Source organism: Salmo trutta, chromosome 26 (assembly GCF_901001165.1).
Source record: "Salmo trutta chromosome 26, fSalTru1.1, whole genome shotgun sequence".
NCBI classification, from domain to species: Eukaryota; Metazoa; Chordata; class Actinopteri; order Salmoniformes; family Salmonidae; genus Salmo; species Salmo trutta.
This window is the reverse complement of record NC_042982.1, coordinates 1,747,273-1,763,356: the sequence shown is the minus strand read 5'-3', so window position 1 is coordinate 1,763,356 and position 16,084 is coordinate 1,747,273. Positions and strand designations below refer to the sequence as shown.

The 16,084-nt window shown below is 39.3% G+C and overlaps 1 protein-coding gene across 1 annotated transcript in view; it reads left to right on the top strand.

Annotated features, from left to right (window-relative positions):
- The first annotated feature begins 2,282 nt into the window (after positions 1–2,282).
- Positions 2,283–16,084, top strand: part of LOC115162865 (beta-1,3-glucosyltransferase) — a 171,822-nt gene continuing 158,020 nt past the window's right edge. The window contains exon 1 of the mRNA XM_029714324.1: positions 2,283–2,433. Coding sequence (XP_029570184.1) covers positions 2,370–2,433 — 64 coding nt within the window. The 5' untranslated portion in view covers positions 2,283–2,369. The remainder of the gene's footprint in view (positions 2,434–16,084) is intronic.

Here is a 16,084-nt window from a genome sequence, read left to right as displayed (position 1 = left end):
AATAAATATCGCAAGGAACAAAACAAGAAACACGAGTAGCGTACAGACATAAAACAACGGAACATAAACAATAATGCCTAAGGAAAGAACCAAAGGGAGTGGTTGAGGTGATTGAGTCCAGGTGAGTCTGATGAGGCGCTGATGCACGTAACGATGGTGACAGGTGTGTGTAATAATCAGAACTCTGACGACCTCGAGAGCCAGAGAGGAAGAATACATGACAGTATTGCAAAATGAGTAGAAATGTATGAAATGTTTCATAAAATTGCAACGTTTTCTCTCTGAACTTTAAAACGTTAAGTTTTCTCTGCACCGTCAAGAGGGGGGCCACTAAAATGTTTTGAAGCGAGGTGGTGGGCCCCCCAACCAAATCTCTCTTAAATCAACACAATGATTTGGTTTTACGTTTTTTTTTACTGGTACTGCATGCCATCATCACTTCCATTGATTGATTGATCAGATGTTATATAGTGTGTACTTATAGGCTAGCACAGTTAGGAGTTTAAGTTAGACATATTAGCATACTTTACCTGGCTAAAGCCATGTTTCACTTGACTTGTCCATACCTTTAACTTGCCCTGCTGAATGCACAGGCAGACAGTTGGAGAGCTGAATGTCCCATGTCAAAAAGACCACCATCTTGGATTTTACATTGGCTGATGGGAGGTCCTCTTTGTACAGTATATGCCATAATTCAAAGCAACTATAGGGAGACAGAAGACAGAGGAATATTAATGGTTCCTTGTACAGTATTTAATTGAGCACTTTGTCAGAGGAGAAGGATCAATCTCCCATAATACCTGCTGTGGTGTCATTGCTCAGTCGGAGGCAGTTGAGACCAGCGTTAAACGTGCAGAAATAAATATATTTCACTGTGTTAATAATTTCAATATGTTTTGTTCCATTACAAACAACACGAAAAACAAGGTGATTGGTTAAAGCATTCTATAGTACAAACACTTTCAAGGCATCTAAAGAATATATAGACTAGTTGACAGCATTATAACCTTCATTATCATTGGGACCTGAAAAATTCATCTAGATCAGGGGTATTCAATACGGTCCTCGAGGGCCAAAACACATCTAGTTTTCATTCTTGTCTTCTAATCAGTGACTGATTTAGACCTGTGTTTGTGTGTCCAACAGAGAACCACATTGTAAATGTGTCAATAGCCAAAATGATTACCAGATTTTTGCCTGCTACCCACAAGTATGTTTTTGGATCTAAATGATACAACAGCACTGTAGGGAGGAAAGTAATGCCGATAGTAACTCAAAAACATGTAGACTGCAGCTGAGATCTCCTCAAATTGTTTATACATTCTGTTAATTTGGGGAGGGGTGAGTACTCGGCCTAAACACAACATCCAATAAACAATTAACTAATTACAAAAGTCCTGATAGGAGTCTCATTCCAACAGTATTAGGAAATGTCATTACAGCTAACATCTCATGCATATAAAGCAGGGAGAAAGAAAACATTATGATAGGGACCATATTTCAGAGTTGGGTTGTGTGAGGCTACACTTTAAACAAAATGACATGACGACTAAGTTTCTCATATGGCACATGCACTTATTTAAGTATTTTTAAAGACTTCATCATTGGCAGTGTATAAGATAAAACAAAATAATCTTAGTAATGGTTGCACAAAAATAACTGTGCAAACCAAGCTCCCAAATATTGAAATGAGCCCCTCCTCTAGCTGGGCTTGGTGAGTCTGGCCTGTGTTGGGCTGGTGTAGTCCTGTGTGGCTATGTTGGTCGAGTAGCGGTGCTTGCCATGACAGGGTTGTATATGCGATTCCCACGGGAGATCAGTAAGTTGTTTCTGATAAGAGTGTCTGCTAAATGACTAAAATGTAGTCTAGCTTGTTAATGGGGTCATGTTTGCTGGGAATCTGACTGAAGCCTAAATATTTCAAAGGGATTCAATGATTATCCTTTACTGTAGGCGTAATGACTGTAGCTACAGAAATCTATTGTGTAGAATGTTATAATAAAATAGGCCTAATGAAGCAAGTGTGTTTAGCCTACGTTGCAAAGCTATTTGTGCAGGCTGGTTTAATATAGACAAATAAAGATAGGATAACTGCAAAATGTTAAATGCTATGTGAATTATTTTTAATTTGATAGGTACAATTGTGCCAAGCAGGAAAGACACGGGGTTTGTTATTGTAGCCTAGTAAGCACGACTTTTAACAGTGCAGCACTTGGCCACAAGAGTGCGCCTGAGCCACATCAGTGGCGGTGAACCAAAATCTCGTATCTTTCTCTTGTCCTAAGAATTGTGCACAAAAAAGCATTCCATTCCAAACACTGTCAAAGCCACACCAGAGGCTGTAAGCATCTTTCTCTCTGTCTTGCACGATGATCCCTGAAAACCCAGATGTCGTACACGCCGTTGTTTTTTATTTACTTTTTCTGTCGTTCGGTAAGTATTGGTTGATTTACCGTTCTATTTGAAGATATGCGCATTTTACTCGTGCTTTATGTGGCAAGTGGCTGCTTTAAGCAGGGAGTAGAGTAAACTAAGATTATGCCTTGTTGGGAAACCGTGTTGCACATTGGAAGAGTTAACTTTAGCTAGCCTACAGATGACTGGACATTGAAAAGATTTGCATCTGGTTAGAAACTCCTAAATGGATTAGCTACACATTCGTTCACGACAGTTGGTGTTACATTGTGTCTTTAGTTCATTGTGAATTGCCTAAACGCATGTTTTTACTAGGATATAACCTAGACTCTGTGGAAGCTAGCGACTGTGTTTTGAGTATAACGTTAGTTTAAAGTTCTTGACCAGTGGCGTATTCATTACGCCGATTATGTTGCAAAACGTTTCTTAAACGGAATCAAAGGAAACGGGGAGAGACCAAATGAATGTGTCCAATATAAACTTTCGTTTTGGCTCTGTTTGCTTCCGTTTGCTTCTTATACGGTTAACGGTTTCCGTAATGAATATGCCCCAGTGTTGTGCAAGCTGCTGCGCGCGCAGCTTGTGGGTGTGAAAGTTGTTGCCTTCGTTCTCTGAGAAATACTTTTACAATTGTATCCTGTTGTATTCTTTGATAACTCCACCCAATAACTCAACGTGATGCATGCATGTGCGACGAATTTGCTGCTAGGGTTATTACAGCAGCTCAGTGGCTAACTTTAAATTAGCGCGCTATTGCATTAAAATCCAGGTAACAGATTAACAATACCTTAAAACTGCAGCCAGGCATAATGCATTATGATGTGGTTATGCATCGTAAGACTTGTCATAAGAATGTATGACCCATAAGGGCTCCCGAGTGGCGCTGCATCTCAGTGCTAGAGGCGTCACTACAGACACTAATGGTTCGAATCCAGGCTGTATCACAACCGGCCGTGATTGGGAGTCCCATAGGGTGGTTCACAATTGGCCCAGCGTCGTTAGGGTTTGGCCGGTGTAGGCCGCAATTGTAAATAAGAATTTGTTCTTAACTGACTTGACTAGTTAAATAAAGGTTACATTTAAAAAAGTATTAATGATAATCAATTTCAATGATCCTGACTAAATGTCAAAAAATAACTTATAAAGTATGGAAACTAATGTTTTTCTCTCTGTTGTTATTCAGCAAACCTTGGTTCAAATTAGAGGTTGACCGATTATGATTTTTCAATGCCAATACCGATTATTGGAGGACCAAAAAAAGCCAATATTTTTTGTTAGATGTATTATTTTTGTTATTTTTTGTTGTTATATATGTATATATGTTTATATATGTGTGTATGTGTAATAATGAAAATTACAACAATACTGAATGAACACTTTTATTTTAACTTAATATAATACATGAATAAAATCTATTTAGTCTCAAATAAATGAAACAACATGTTCAATTTGGTTTAAATAATGTAAAAACACAGTGTTGGAGAAGAAAGTAAAAGTGAAATATGTGCTGAAGTTTAAGTTCCTTGCTCAGAACATGAGAACATATGAAAGCTGGTGGTTCCTTTTAACATGAGTCGTCAATATTCCCAGTTAAGAAGTTTTAGGTTGTAGTTATTCTAGGAATTATAGGACTATTTCTCTCTATACCATTTGTATTTCATATACCTTTGACTATTGGATGTTCTTATAGGCACTTTAGTATTGCCAGTCTAATCTCAGGATTTGATAGGTTTGAAGTCATAAACAATGCTTGAAGCACAGCGAGGAGGTGCTGGCAAATGCAGGAAAGTGCTTTTTTAATGAATGCTTACGAGCCTGCTGCTGCCTACCACCGCTCAGTCAGACTGCTCCATCAAATATCAAATCATAGACTTAATTATAATATAATAAACACACAGAAATACGAGCCTTAGGTCATTAATATGGTCAAATCCGAAAACTGTCATTTCGAAAACAAAATGTTTATTATTTCAGTGAAATACGCAACCGTTCCGTATTTTATCGAATGGGTGGCATCCCTAAGTCTAAATATTGCTGTTACATTGCACAACCTTCAATGTTATGTCATAAGTATGTAAAATTCTGGCAAATGATTTACGGTCTTTGTTACTAAGAAATGGTCTTCACACAGTTCGCAACGAGCCAGGCGGCCCAAACTGCTGCATATACCCTGACTCTGCTTGCACAGAACGCAAGAGATATGACACAATTTCCCTAGTTAAAATAAATTCATGTTAGCAGGCAATATTAACGAAATATGCAGGCATAAAAAATATACTTGTGTATTCATTTTAAGAAAGGCATTGATGTTTATGGTTAGGTACACATTGGTGCAACGACAGTGCTTTTTTCGCGAATGCGCTTGTTAAATCATCACCCTTTTGACGAGTAGGCTGTGATTCAATGATAAATTAACATGCACCGCATTGGTTATATGCAACGCAGGACAAGCTAGATAAACTAGTAATATCATCAACCATGTATAGTTAACTAGTGATTGTTAAGATAAGTTTAATGCTAGCTAGTAACTTACCTTGGCTCCTTGCTGCACTCGTGTAACAAGTGGTCAGCCTGCCATGCAATCGCCTCGTGGAGTGCAATGTAATCGGCCATAATCGGCGTCCAAAAATGCCGATTACCGATTGTTATGAAAACTTGATATCGGCCATGCCGATTAATCGGTCGACATCTAGTTCAAATACGATTTGAATTCTTTAAAATACACTACATGACCAAAAGTATGTGGACACCTGCTCGTCCAACATCTCATTTGAAAATCATGGGCATTAATATGGAGTTGGTCCCCCCTTTCTGCTATAACAGCTTCCACTCTTCTGGGAAGACTTTCCACTAGATGTTGGAACATTGCTGCGGTGACTTGCTTTCATGCTGAAACAGGAAATGGCCTTCCCCAAACTGTTGCCATAAAGTTGGAAGCACAGAATTGTCAATAATGTTATTGTATGCTGTAGCGTTAAGATTTCCCTTCACTAAAATTAAGGGGATTAGCCCGAACCATGAAAAACAGCCCCAGCCCATTATTGCTCCTCAACCAAACTTTACAGTTTGGAACTAGGTTGTGGGTGTTGCAACCGAAGACAGACGATTTTTACACGTTTCAGTTCTTGGCGGTCTCGTTCTGTGAGGTCGTGTGGCCTACCACTTCGCAGCTGTTGTTCCTAGACTTTTCCACTTCACAATAACAGCACTTACAGTGGACCAGGGTAGCTCCAGCAGGGCAGAAATTTGACTAACTGACTTGTTGGAAAGGTGGCATGCTATGACAGTGCCACGTTGAAAGTCACTGAGCTCTTCAATAAGGCCATTCTACTGCCAATGTTTGTCTATGGAGATTGCATGGATGTCTACTCGATTTTATACACTTCAGTAACGGGTGTAGCTGAAATAGCCAAATCCACTAATTTGAAGCGGTGTCCACATACTTTTGTATATCTAGTGTAGTTTGAGGGGGAGGTTTCCTGGACACGATTAAGCATAGTCCTGGACTAAAAAGCGCTTTCAATGTAGATTCTCTATTGAGCTTGCTTTTTAGTCCAGGAATAGGCATAATCTATGTCCAGGAAACCGCCCTCGAGTGTTTGTCAGGTGGGCAGTGTTTGCTCTTTTGGGACTTTTCTATTGGTTCCTTTGGAACAGGCAGGCTCAATCAGGCACAGCTAAAGCGTTGGAAATTATTTGAAGGCCCCCACCAGAGTGCAATTTTGCCCCTATTTCGACGTAATTTCTGTCCTATAGCATAAATTGTAGTTTTTAGGTTCTACCTCTGAAGAATGACGCAGGCTGCTAATACATATTCACAAATTGGGGGTGGGAACGTTGTGGTGATTTCTAGCTCCAAAATAACAGAAATTTGACAAATTATCCAAAGGATTATTATAATTTGTTGGTAAAAAAGTGGAGGTGCTAAAACATGTTTACACCCCATATTTTAATTTGCTACAAGGCTACGGCGACAAGCTGTTTGGCTCAGCCAAAGATGATCTATTATATTCCTCCGCTCAGTTGCGACTCGTGAAGATGGAAATACTTTGCAGGTGTTTATGATTAATAAACAATGCCATGCTGGTGGTGGCAACATTCAAATAAAACCCAGCCCTGAAAAGAAATGTAGACTAAAGTATTTGCACGACAATATCATAGGGGAACACATGGCATTGGCATGAAAGAGATCAGAAGTTACCCCTTCGGATTTCCCACTTCAACCTCAATATATCATACTTTGACTAAAACAATGACTTATTGACTTATCCTTGTGTAACATCATGGGTAGGCTAATCTATGGGCATAGTCTTTCAGCTGAAAAAAAGTGAATTTCTGAATTTCTGCTCTTGTGTGCATTTAATCATTTAGGATTTGAACTCAGGTCTGCTATTCATTATTCACCATAGTGGTTACAGATTATGTAACCAACTTGTCCACGCTGTACTGTTGTTACTAACAGCCTCATGAACATTAATGTAATTGTTGAATGGCATAAGTGAATGGAATAGATGTTACATGAATTTATCTGTAACACCACAGGTTTATAGACTAGCATATTACGTGGGCAACCAACCTGCCTCACGCTACAGAAACAGGATATGGTTCCTGCTCCTATGAGCTGTTCAGTCTCCTACCTACTTCTAATGTATGGACGGATCATTGCCTTGCTGTGGTTCAAGTAGATCTGTGGATGCATAGCCTGGCTGACCGGACTCACGTGGTACACTGGTCTGGACAAGAGTCCGTTTATTGGCGCAATATTCACACAGAAATTAGCTTGAGCTTTGATTGGTTCAACAACAAAAAATGCCTGGGGGGGGTTGAACTCTCCTTGTTTGGATTTGAAAATCCAACAGTTGTATTGGAAGGGGGCAGCACTCGGTGTGTGTAGTTGTCCATGTGGGTGTTTAAGTGAGAGGGGAACTAATCGACACTTCACTCTTGTTTTGTTAACTGCTGTGTCTCAAGCCACTGTCATTCAGTGTCCAATCTATATGAATAGAAAACCCTGAAAGTTCTAAAACATTCAACCAAACAATACATGTACTGTGGGACTATGTTATGGCTGAAGGTTTTAGCCCTGAAACCTTGAGTGCTAAAGGCCTGTGTGTGCATGGTGCTCACAAATCAACTCTCATCATGTGACTGTTGAGAGCAATCATTTCATATAGGTTACTGTATAATGCATGTTTATATACAGTACAATATGATGCGTATCAGGGTAAGGGTCAATTACAATATCAATTCAGGCAGTAAATTGAAATCCAGTTCATGAATTGAGAATGGACAATTATTTTCTATGAGAATTTGTCAATTCAGTAATTTAATTACTTCAACTGCTGAATTGATTGATTTGAAAATCACAAGAACTCCAACCCTGATGCACAGAATTAGACTAGAATAACAATAGAGTAAAATATTTCCCTATGATAGGAGTCAGGGTGAAAGAGGAAGATAGTTTAATCAGAGGAGCATCTGGATATATTCGACCCTTAATTTCTGGTGATACAGTCAGTGTTTTGCCATAAAGCTCATTGCTCTTTTCCCCCATCCTAGTATAGAACCCAGAGTAGTTCAAGGCTCATCTTCTTGACCAGCAGCATGATTCATTCTGTATTTTTACCTTTGCGTGTGTGTGCGTGCTACCAACCACGATCGACATGACGCTCTCACAAAATCAATACATTTTCATGAAATAGGGCCTACCTTGTTGGTTTTTCCCTGACCTTAACCCTAACACTGCATGTTCATATTCCTAGTCCTCTCACTGGGGGTTAAAGGTGAAAACAGTTCTAATATGGTGGCATTCTTAAGATTTGCCGTTGCACTGAGAAACGAAAGGGCAACCAGCTGAACAAATGTTGTCGTCACAACCAGTAAGAGGAAATTGCTTTGAGGCACAGGAGATCACGCATGCATGAAATGTGGTGACACATGAAAAGCTTTCAAACAAAGTTCCCCTCGCTCTCACATGCTGACCACACCGCACACACCATCGCACGCAAGTTGATTTTGTCCACCCACACCAGACGTGATCAGGAAACGCAGGTTGAAATATCAAAACAAACTCGGAACCAATTATATTAATTTGGGGACAGGTCGAAAAGCATTAAACATTTATGGCAATTTAGCTAGCTAGCTTGCTGTTGCTAGCTAATTTGTCCTGGGATATAAACATTGGGTTGTTATTTTACCTGAAAGGCACAAGGTCCTCTACTCGTGACAATTAATCCACAGATAAAACCGTCAACCGAGTTCCTTTCTAGTAATCTCTCCTCCTTCCTTTAGGCTTCTTCTTCTTTGGACTTGATATGGAGGTTGGCAACCGACTGGAGTGGACCTCAGTTCATCTTTCAATCACCCACGTGGGTATATGTTCCTAAAAACCAATGAGGAGATGGGAGAGGCAGGACTTGCAGTGCTTCGAGCGTCACAAATAGAACCAAGTTCTATTTTAGCACCTGGCCTACGTAGACCAGCGCAATGATTGAATAACATGTATGTGTACATTTATTTTGCAACGAGGCTGGTCTGGTCAGCATGTTAGACCATGTACATAGCTCACTATTCCCTTTGATATTTTAGCAGTCTGTCTCATTGCAAGTGAATTGGAAAGTGAAGACATTGTTGAAAACAGCAAGGCTAGCCTAATTATACTGCGGGGTGTGTAGTGAGGTCCTCTCAGCAGTAGCACTTGTGGCATCATGCAGGCAGCGCACGCCAAGCTGTTTTTGCCTATCTTTCTCTAGGGACCTCCATGAAAGATGGCAAGTTTCGACAGATGTAGCAGAATGGGGAGTGAACTTGGATGTATTCCTGCAGGAAGCTGCGTTTCGAGCCAAATGTTGCATTTTTAATCCTAGTTGATAGGATTGAGAGCCTGGAAGACCAGATGAGAATGTTGCAGCCAGTCTTTCTGGTGAAACCCAGATCGTTTGTGTTACTTACTATGATTAATCCATCATTAAGTGGATTTTAGACCGCTTCCCATTTCTCAACTATTAATCAAGATTGGGATTTCCCTCCGAACCTTTGTAGGTTATCTTTGGAATAATTTACATGGAACTGTAACACCCCTTCTCTCTAAGCTGAGGGAGAGCTTATTAAAAACCCATATAAAAACCCTTATTTAAAAAAAATATTTTCGAGATCATATGCAATGGTGCTCAGATAGGCAAAACATATCATTTTGCCATTTCATCGTTTTGTAATTTGGCCATTCACGTCAGGTTTATGATAATTTCATAGTGGTTAAAGTGATACTTAAGGATTTTGGCAACGAAGCCCTTTACAGTGTCTACTTCCACGAGTCGGATGAACTCATGGATACCATTTTTATGTCTCTGTAACCTGTATGGAGGTAGTTATGTGAGCCAATGCTAACTAGCGTTAGCGCAATGACGAAGTCTATGGTATCTGCTAGCAGTTACCGTAGACCTCTAGTCTATGCACCAACGCTAGTTAGCAACTTCCTTCAAACTGCACACAGAGACACACAAATGGTATCCACAAGTTCATCTGACTCTGGGGAAGTAGATAAAGGGCTTCAAAATCCTGAAGTATCCCTTTAAAGTCCTGGTCTGCCCACCCACTATATCTAACTATAAGAGGAGCTAATGCAGTCATCACTATGGACATCATTCAGCTCTACTCTGTCGGCAGTAATGAATTGCACTCTGTGCCATTATAGGTTTGTTCGTTCATACTATTTAGGCGTACTCCAGCAGTTAGTGTCTGACCAAGCAACAGCATTTGCTCCCGCACTGTGTGAATTAAGTGTGTCAGCTGTACTGTAGCTACTGTGTGATTGAGCTGTACTGTGATAGGTCTATAGAACTGTATATAGAACACGTATGATAGTGAATTATAGGATCTCTATGGGTAGGTCTGTGTGTGTGTCAGCCGTAATATAGGACTGTGTGTTTGTGTTTCAGCCATACTGTAGGTGTGTGTGTCAGTGTGTTTCAGCCTTACTGTAGGACTGTGTGTGTGTGTGTGTGTGTGTGTGTGTGTCAGTGTATTTCAGCCATACTGCAGGACTGTGTGCTACATTGTTCCTTTTATCAGCTGTTCTGAAGGCCACCCTCTAGTTAAACCATGTTCCTGTTCGGCCTGGTAATAAAGAAATGCAGCTGCCATGACTAAAGCCAAACAAGTTTCGTGTGTGTGTGTGTGTGTGTGTCCGCACGGCAAGCATTTATACATTCTCTATGCCAAAACAGTACAGAGTTACTGTAGTCACTCACCTTTCTAGTCATCTTGAAACAGCTAGGTCTTGTCTTGAAGTCACTTGGGGGCAATTCAACGGTTATGGAATTATGCTTTGACTCAGATTTTTCACTGTAAAATCTATGCCAAACAAAAATCATTGATTTCAAAGTTTAACAAACCATACAACTATGCACAAGGACTACTTTGAACAATTTACACAGTATATTTACAATAACACATTTACTGGATGATCTGTGCAGATGCAAAGTTTGGTAACAGAGTTATGGTAAAATCTCCCTCAGTTTTTTATGCGACCACGTTTTCAAAAAATCTGTTCCGAATTAAGATTCAAAGATGTCTGCAGAAAGAATGAGGTGGTGTCAGCTATAGGGCTGTGACGGTCTTGGAATTGGAGGTTACGTTAATTGGCCAGGCCAATAAACACGGTCAATAACATAACCGTTAAAGGTTGGCTTTATTTCTGCAGTTTCACTATTACCGTTACACTTCGTTATTATCAGTAGCATTTCATTATTTTTATTATTTGAGTTATTACCTCTAAATATTAGTCTCATATACAAATTAAGAGATGTCAGATAGGAGAGGATTGTCACATTTTCGTATTGACACAACACAGGCTATCGGCCTCAAAAGAAACGTGCAATTTCGCTATTGCATTACACATTGTTACTGTTTTTTCTTTCTCTTTCCTTTTTCATTTATTTTTTGTATTGTTTTTGATGTGTCCAATTTGTTTAAATGTGTGTTACTGTTGTCTTAGGCCTTTAAGACCCTTAAATAAAAAAAAAAGTCAATTCTGTTTGTACACTTGTTTACATGGATGCTTCTTAATAAAACCTATTTTAAACAAGCCATTACACTTTGTTATTATCATGCCATTTCATTATTATTATTCAGGTTATTAATAATAAATATTAATCTACAAATTAAGAAATGCCAGATTGGACAGAATCTGTCACATTTTCGTATTGACACAGCATGACAGAGTCAAAATAAAGATGTATGCTCACTTTGTCCTTGTCTGTTAGCTTTTCTGTATATCCAATTTTTCAATCTGGATCCTATTTTGACGAAGTCCAATGGTTTATCTCCCACTTTTCCCTAAATATTTGCATAACTTCACAAACCCTACTGTTGCTGCCATTTGATGGCATTGGCATATGTTCTTCAAAGAGAGGATGCCGTAATGGGCGGCAGGTACGCTAGTGGTTAGAGCGTATGACAACCGTTGGACTAGCGTTGGATCGAATCCCTGAGCTGACAAGGTAAAAATCTGTCGTTCTGCCCCTGAACAAGGCAGTTAACCCACTGTTCCTAGGCCGTCATTGAAAATAAGAATTTGTTCTTAACTGACTTGCCAAGGTAAATAAGGGTACAAAAACATTTGGGGGAGAAATAACGTAGAAATAGGCCTTTTACCAGATCAGATCATGCTATGAGCGTCCAGCTAGGCTACTTTATGAAACTTTCTGAATGGACATATAGGCCTATATTGTTACAAATGACGGAGTCACCCATGATTCACCAAACAATATTTTGAGAGAGGAAGCAAAGTATTTTAAGCATATGTTTTCATTTCAGTCTCCTCCATCTCCACTAACCGAAGTTAATTGTAAGGATTTGTTTCTATTATTAATGTAACATTTAACAGCTGTACAGAAAGACTCATGTGAAGGCCAAATTACAGAGGTGGAACTTGTTGATTAAAGCCTTTAAAGCCTTTAAGTCTGGCATAACTCCAGGGCTGGATGGCATACCAGTTGAGGTATACCACACCTTTTTTGATGTACTCAGAGGACTGTTATTAGCATGTTTTAACCACTCCCATAAAAATGGTAGGTTATCAGATACTCAACAAGAAGGTCTGATTTTGAATTATTACTGAAACAGGACCCAAGTGGTAAATAAAGATCCAGTCCATAAAAAAATTGGAGGCCCCTTACACTTCAGTGTTGATGCAAAAATTCTAGCATAATGCATAGAATTAAAAAGGTATTGTCAGATATTATTCATCCTAATCAGTTTTTTTTACATGGACGATACATTGGAGATAATATAAGACAAGTACTGGAAACAATAGAGCACTATTAATTATCTGCGAAACCAGGCCTGGTATTCACAGCTGACTTTGAAAAGGCCTTTGATAAAGTACGACTGGAGTTTATATATAATGCCTGGAATATTTACATTTTGGAGAATATCTTATACAGTGAGTTAAAGTTATGTATAGTAACCCTAGGTGTAAAATAGTAAATAATGGCTAGTTCTCAGAAAGTATTAAACTGTTAAGAGGAGGAAAACAAGGTTGTCCACTATCGGCATATATATTTATTATGGCCATCAAAATGTTAGATATTAAAATCAGATCCAACAATAATATTAAGGGGCTAGAAGTCCAAGGCTTAAAAATAAAGGTGTCATTGTACGCTGATGATTCGTGTTTACATTTAAATTCACAATATGGATCACCCCACAGCCTCATAGAGGATCTAGATAGCACAGAGAAAAAAAAAAAGAAAAAAAAATGTATGAAATGTATGCATTCACTACTGTAAGTCGCTCTGGATAAGAGCGTCTGCTAAATGACGTAAATGTAATGTAAATGTAGATACTTTTTCTAACTTGGATTACAACCAAATTATGATAAATGTACGTATTGGATCACAAAAAAATACAACTTTTGTAGTTTACCAATAAAATGGTCTGACGGTGAATTGGACATACTCGGTAGTCATATCCTGAAAGAAAGGAATGATTTCACTACAATATTTTTTTTTATACAAAGTTAGCCAAAATAGATAAGATCTTGATACCATGGAAAGGAAAATACCTGTCTATTTGTGGAAAAATCACCCTGATTAACTCTTTAGTCATATCACAGTTTACCTGTTTGCTTATGGTCTTGCCTACACCTAGTGACTTCTTTTTTAAATTATATGAGCAAAAAAATATACCTTTTTATTTGGACCGGCAAGTCAGACAAAATTAAACGGGCCTATTTATATTTTTTTATTTTTATTTTTTTATTTCACCTTTATTTAACCAGGTAGGCAAGTTGAGAACAAGTTCTCATTTACAATTGCGACCTGGCCAAGATAAAGCAAAGCAGTTCGACAACATACAAAAACAGAGAGTTACACATGGAGTAAAACAACATACAATCAATGATGCAGTAGAAAAAATAAGACTATATACAATGTGAGCAAATGATGTGAGATAATGGAGGTAAAGGCAAAATATAATGAATATGATTTCAAAGGGCAGAAATGATTAAATATTAAAGCATTAGACCTCTCACTAAAGGCTTCAGTGTCACGTCCTGACCATAGAATGATGCTATTTTCTATGGTAGAGTAGGTCAGGGCGTGACAGGGGGGGTTTTCTATGTTTGCTATTTCTATGTTGTCAGGGTCTAGTTTTGTATTTCTATGTTGGGGTTTTGTTTGGGATGATCTCCAATTAGAGGCAGCTGGTCCTTGTCTCTAATTGGAGATCATACTTAAGTAGGGTTTTTTTCCACCTGGGTTTGTGGGAGATTGTTTTTTGAGTAGTGTATATTTCAACTCTGCGTCACGTTTAGTTTTTTGAGTAGTGTATGTTTCAACTCTACGTCACGGTTTGTTGTTTTGTTCTTTAGTTTATGTATCGCATAGTTTCACAGTGTAAATAAAATGTGGAACGACACACACGCTGCACTTTGGTCCGCTTCTCCTTACGACAGCCGTGACATTCAGTCATACAAAAGTTCTACTTAAATCTGAACAGATTCTCTAACAGATTATTAAGAATACTTCACCCCATGTTCAAGAATGGCCTTTTTCCTTTTATTCAGATTACAACCTCTCACTTTTGGTTATTTGAAAATGAAATAATCTCCAAAATATCACTATTTTTATAACAAGCCATTGAAAGTTTGTTGCAATTTTAGTTTAATCCACCAGAAAAGACAGAACAAATATTACAACAAATATTATGGTTAAACTCAAGTATACTAATTTTGTAAATTATATCATAAATAGGACTGGTGGAGTTATGTCACACATGCAGCTAACAACAATATATGGATATCTCTGCTCTATTCAAAACTACAACTAATTGTATCATTACTGCAAAAATGGAAGAGGCAAGTGGAAGGGGGGAAAGTAAGGATCTTGTTTGTCGGCCCTGCATTAAAGACCAAAATTGGTTAAAGAAAATTGTGATAAATAAAAAAGTATACCAGTTTCATGTAAGGACCAAAACATTTACAGCTTTGCCATAAAAATTGCAAAATAGTTGGGAAGAGATTTTTGATGTACTAATTCCATGGCACATGGTTTATGAACTGATACACAAAACAACGCCAGATTCAAAATTTAGGATTTCTTTTTATTTAAATGATTATACAAAATTCTTGCAACCCAATATAATGTTATATATATGGGGGATACAACCATCCCAGCTCTGCAGATTTTGCTGCAAAGAGACAGAATCATTAGACCATTTGTTTTGGTACTGTCCATATGTAGCTTTTCTACTGACTCTGAAAAACACCAAAAGAAAGATGCCCAGGGTCCCTGCTCATCTGCGTGAACGTGCCTTAGGCATGCTGCAAGGAGGCATGAGGACTGCAGATGTGGCCAGGGCAATAAATTGCAATGTTCGTACTGTGAGACACCTAAGACAGCGCTACAGGGAGACAGGACGGACAGCTGATAGTCCTCGCAGTGGCAGACCACGTGTAACAACACCTGCACAGGATCGGTACATCTGAACATCACAGCTGCGGGACAGGTACAGGATGACAACAACTGCTTGAGTTACACCTGGAACACACAATCCCTCCATCAGTGCTCAGACTCTGCAATAGGCTGAGAGAGGCTGGACTGTGAGGGCTTGTAGGCCTGTTGTAAGGCAGGTCCTCACCAGACATCACCGGCAACAACGTCGCCTATGGGCACAAACCCACCGTCGCTGGACCAGACAGGACTGGCAAAAAGTGCTCTTCACTGACGAGTCGCGGAATTGTCTCACCAGGTGTGATGGTCGGATTTGCGTTTATTGTTGAAGGAATGAGTGTTACACTAAGGCCTGTACTCTGGAGCAGGATCGATTTGGAGGTGGAGGGTCCATCATGGTCTGGGTCGGTGTGTCACAGCATCATCGGACTGAGCTTGTTGTCATTGCAGGCAATCTCAATGCTGTGCGTTACAGCGAAGACATCCTCCTCCCTCATGTGGTACCCTTCCTGCAGGCTCATCCTGACATGACCCTCCAGCATGACAATGCCTCCAGCCATACTGCTCGTTCTGTGAGGGATTTCCTGCAAGACAGGAATGTCAGTGTTCTGCCATGGCCAGTGAAGAGCTCGGATCTCAATCCCATTGAGCACGTCTGGGACCTGTTGGATCAGAGGGTGAGGGCTAGGGCCATTCCCCTCAGAAATGTCCGGGAA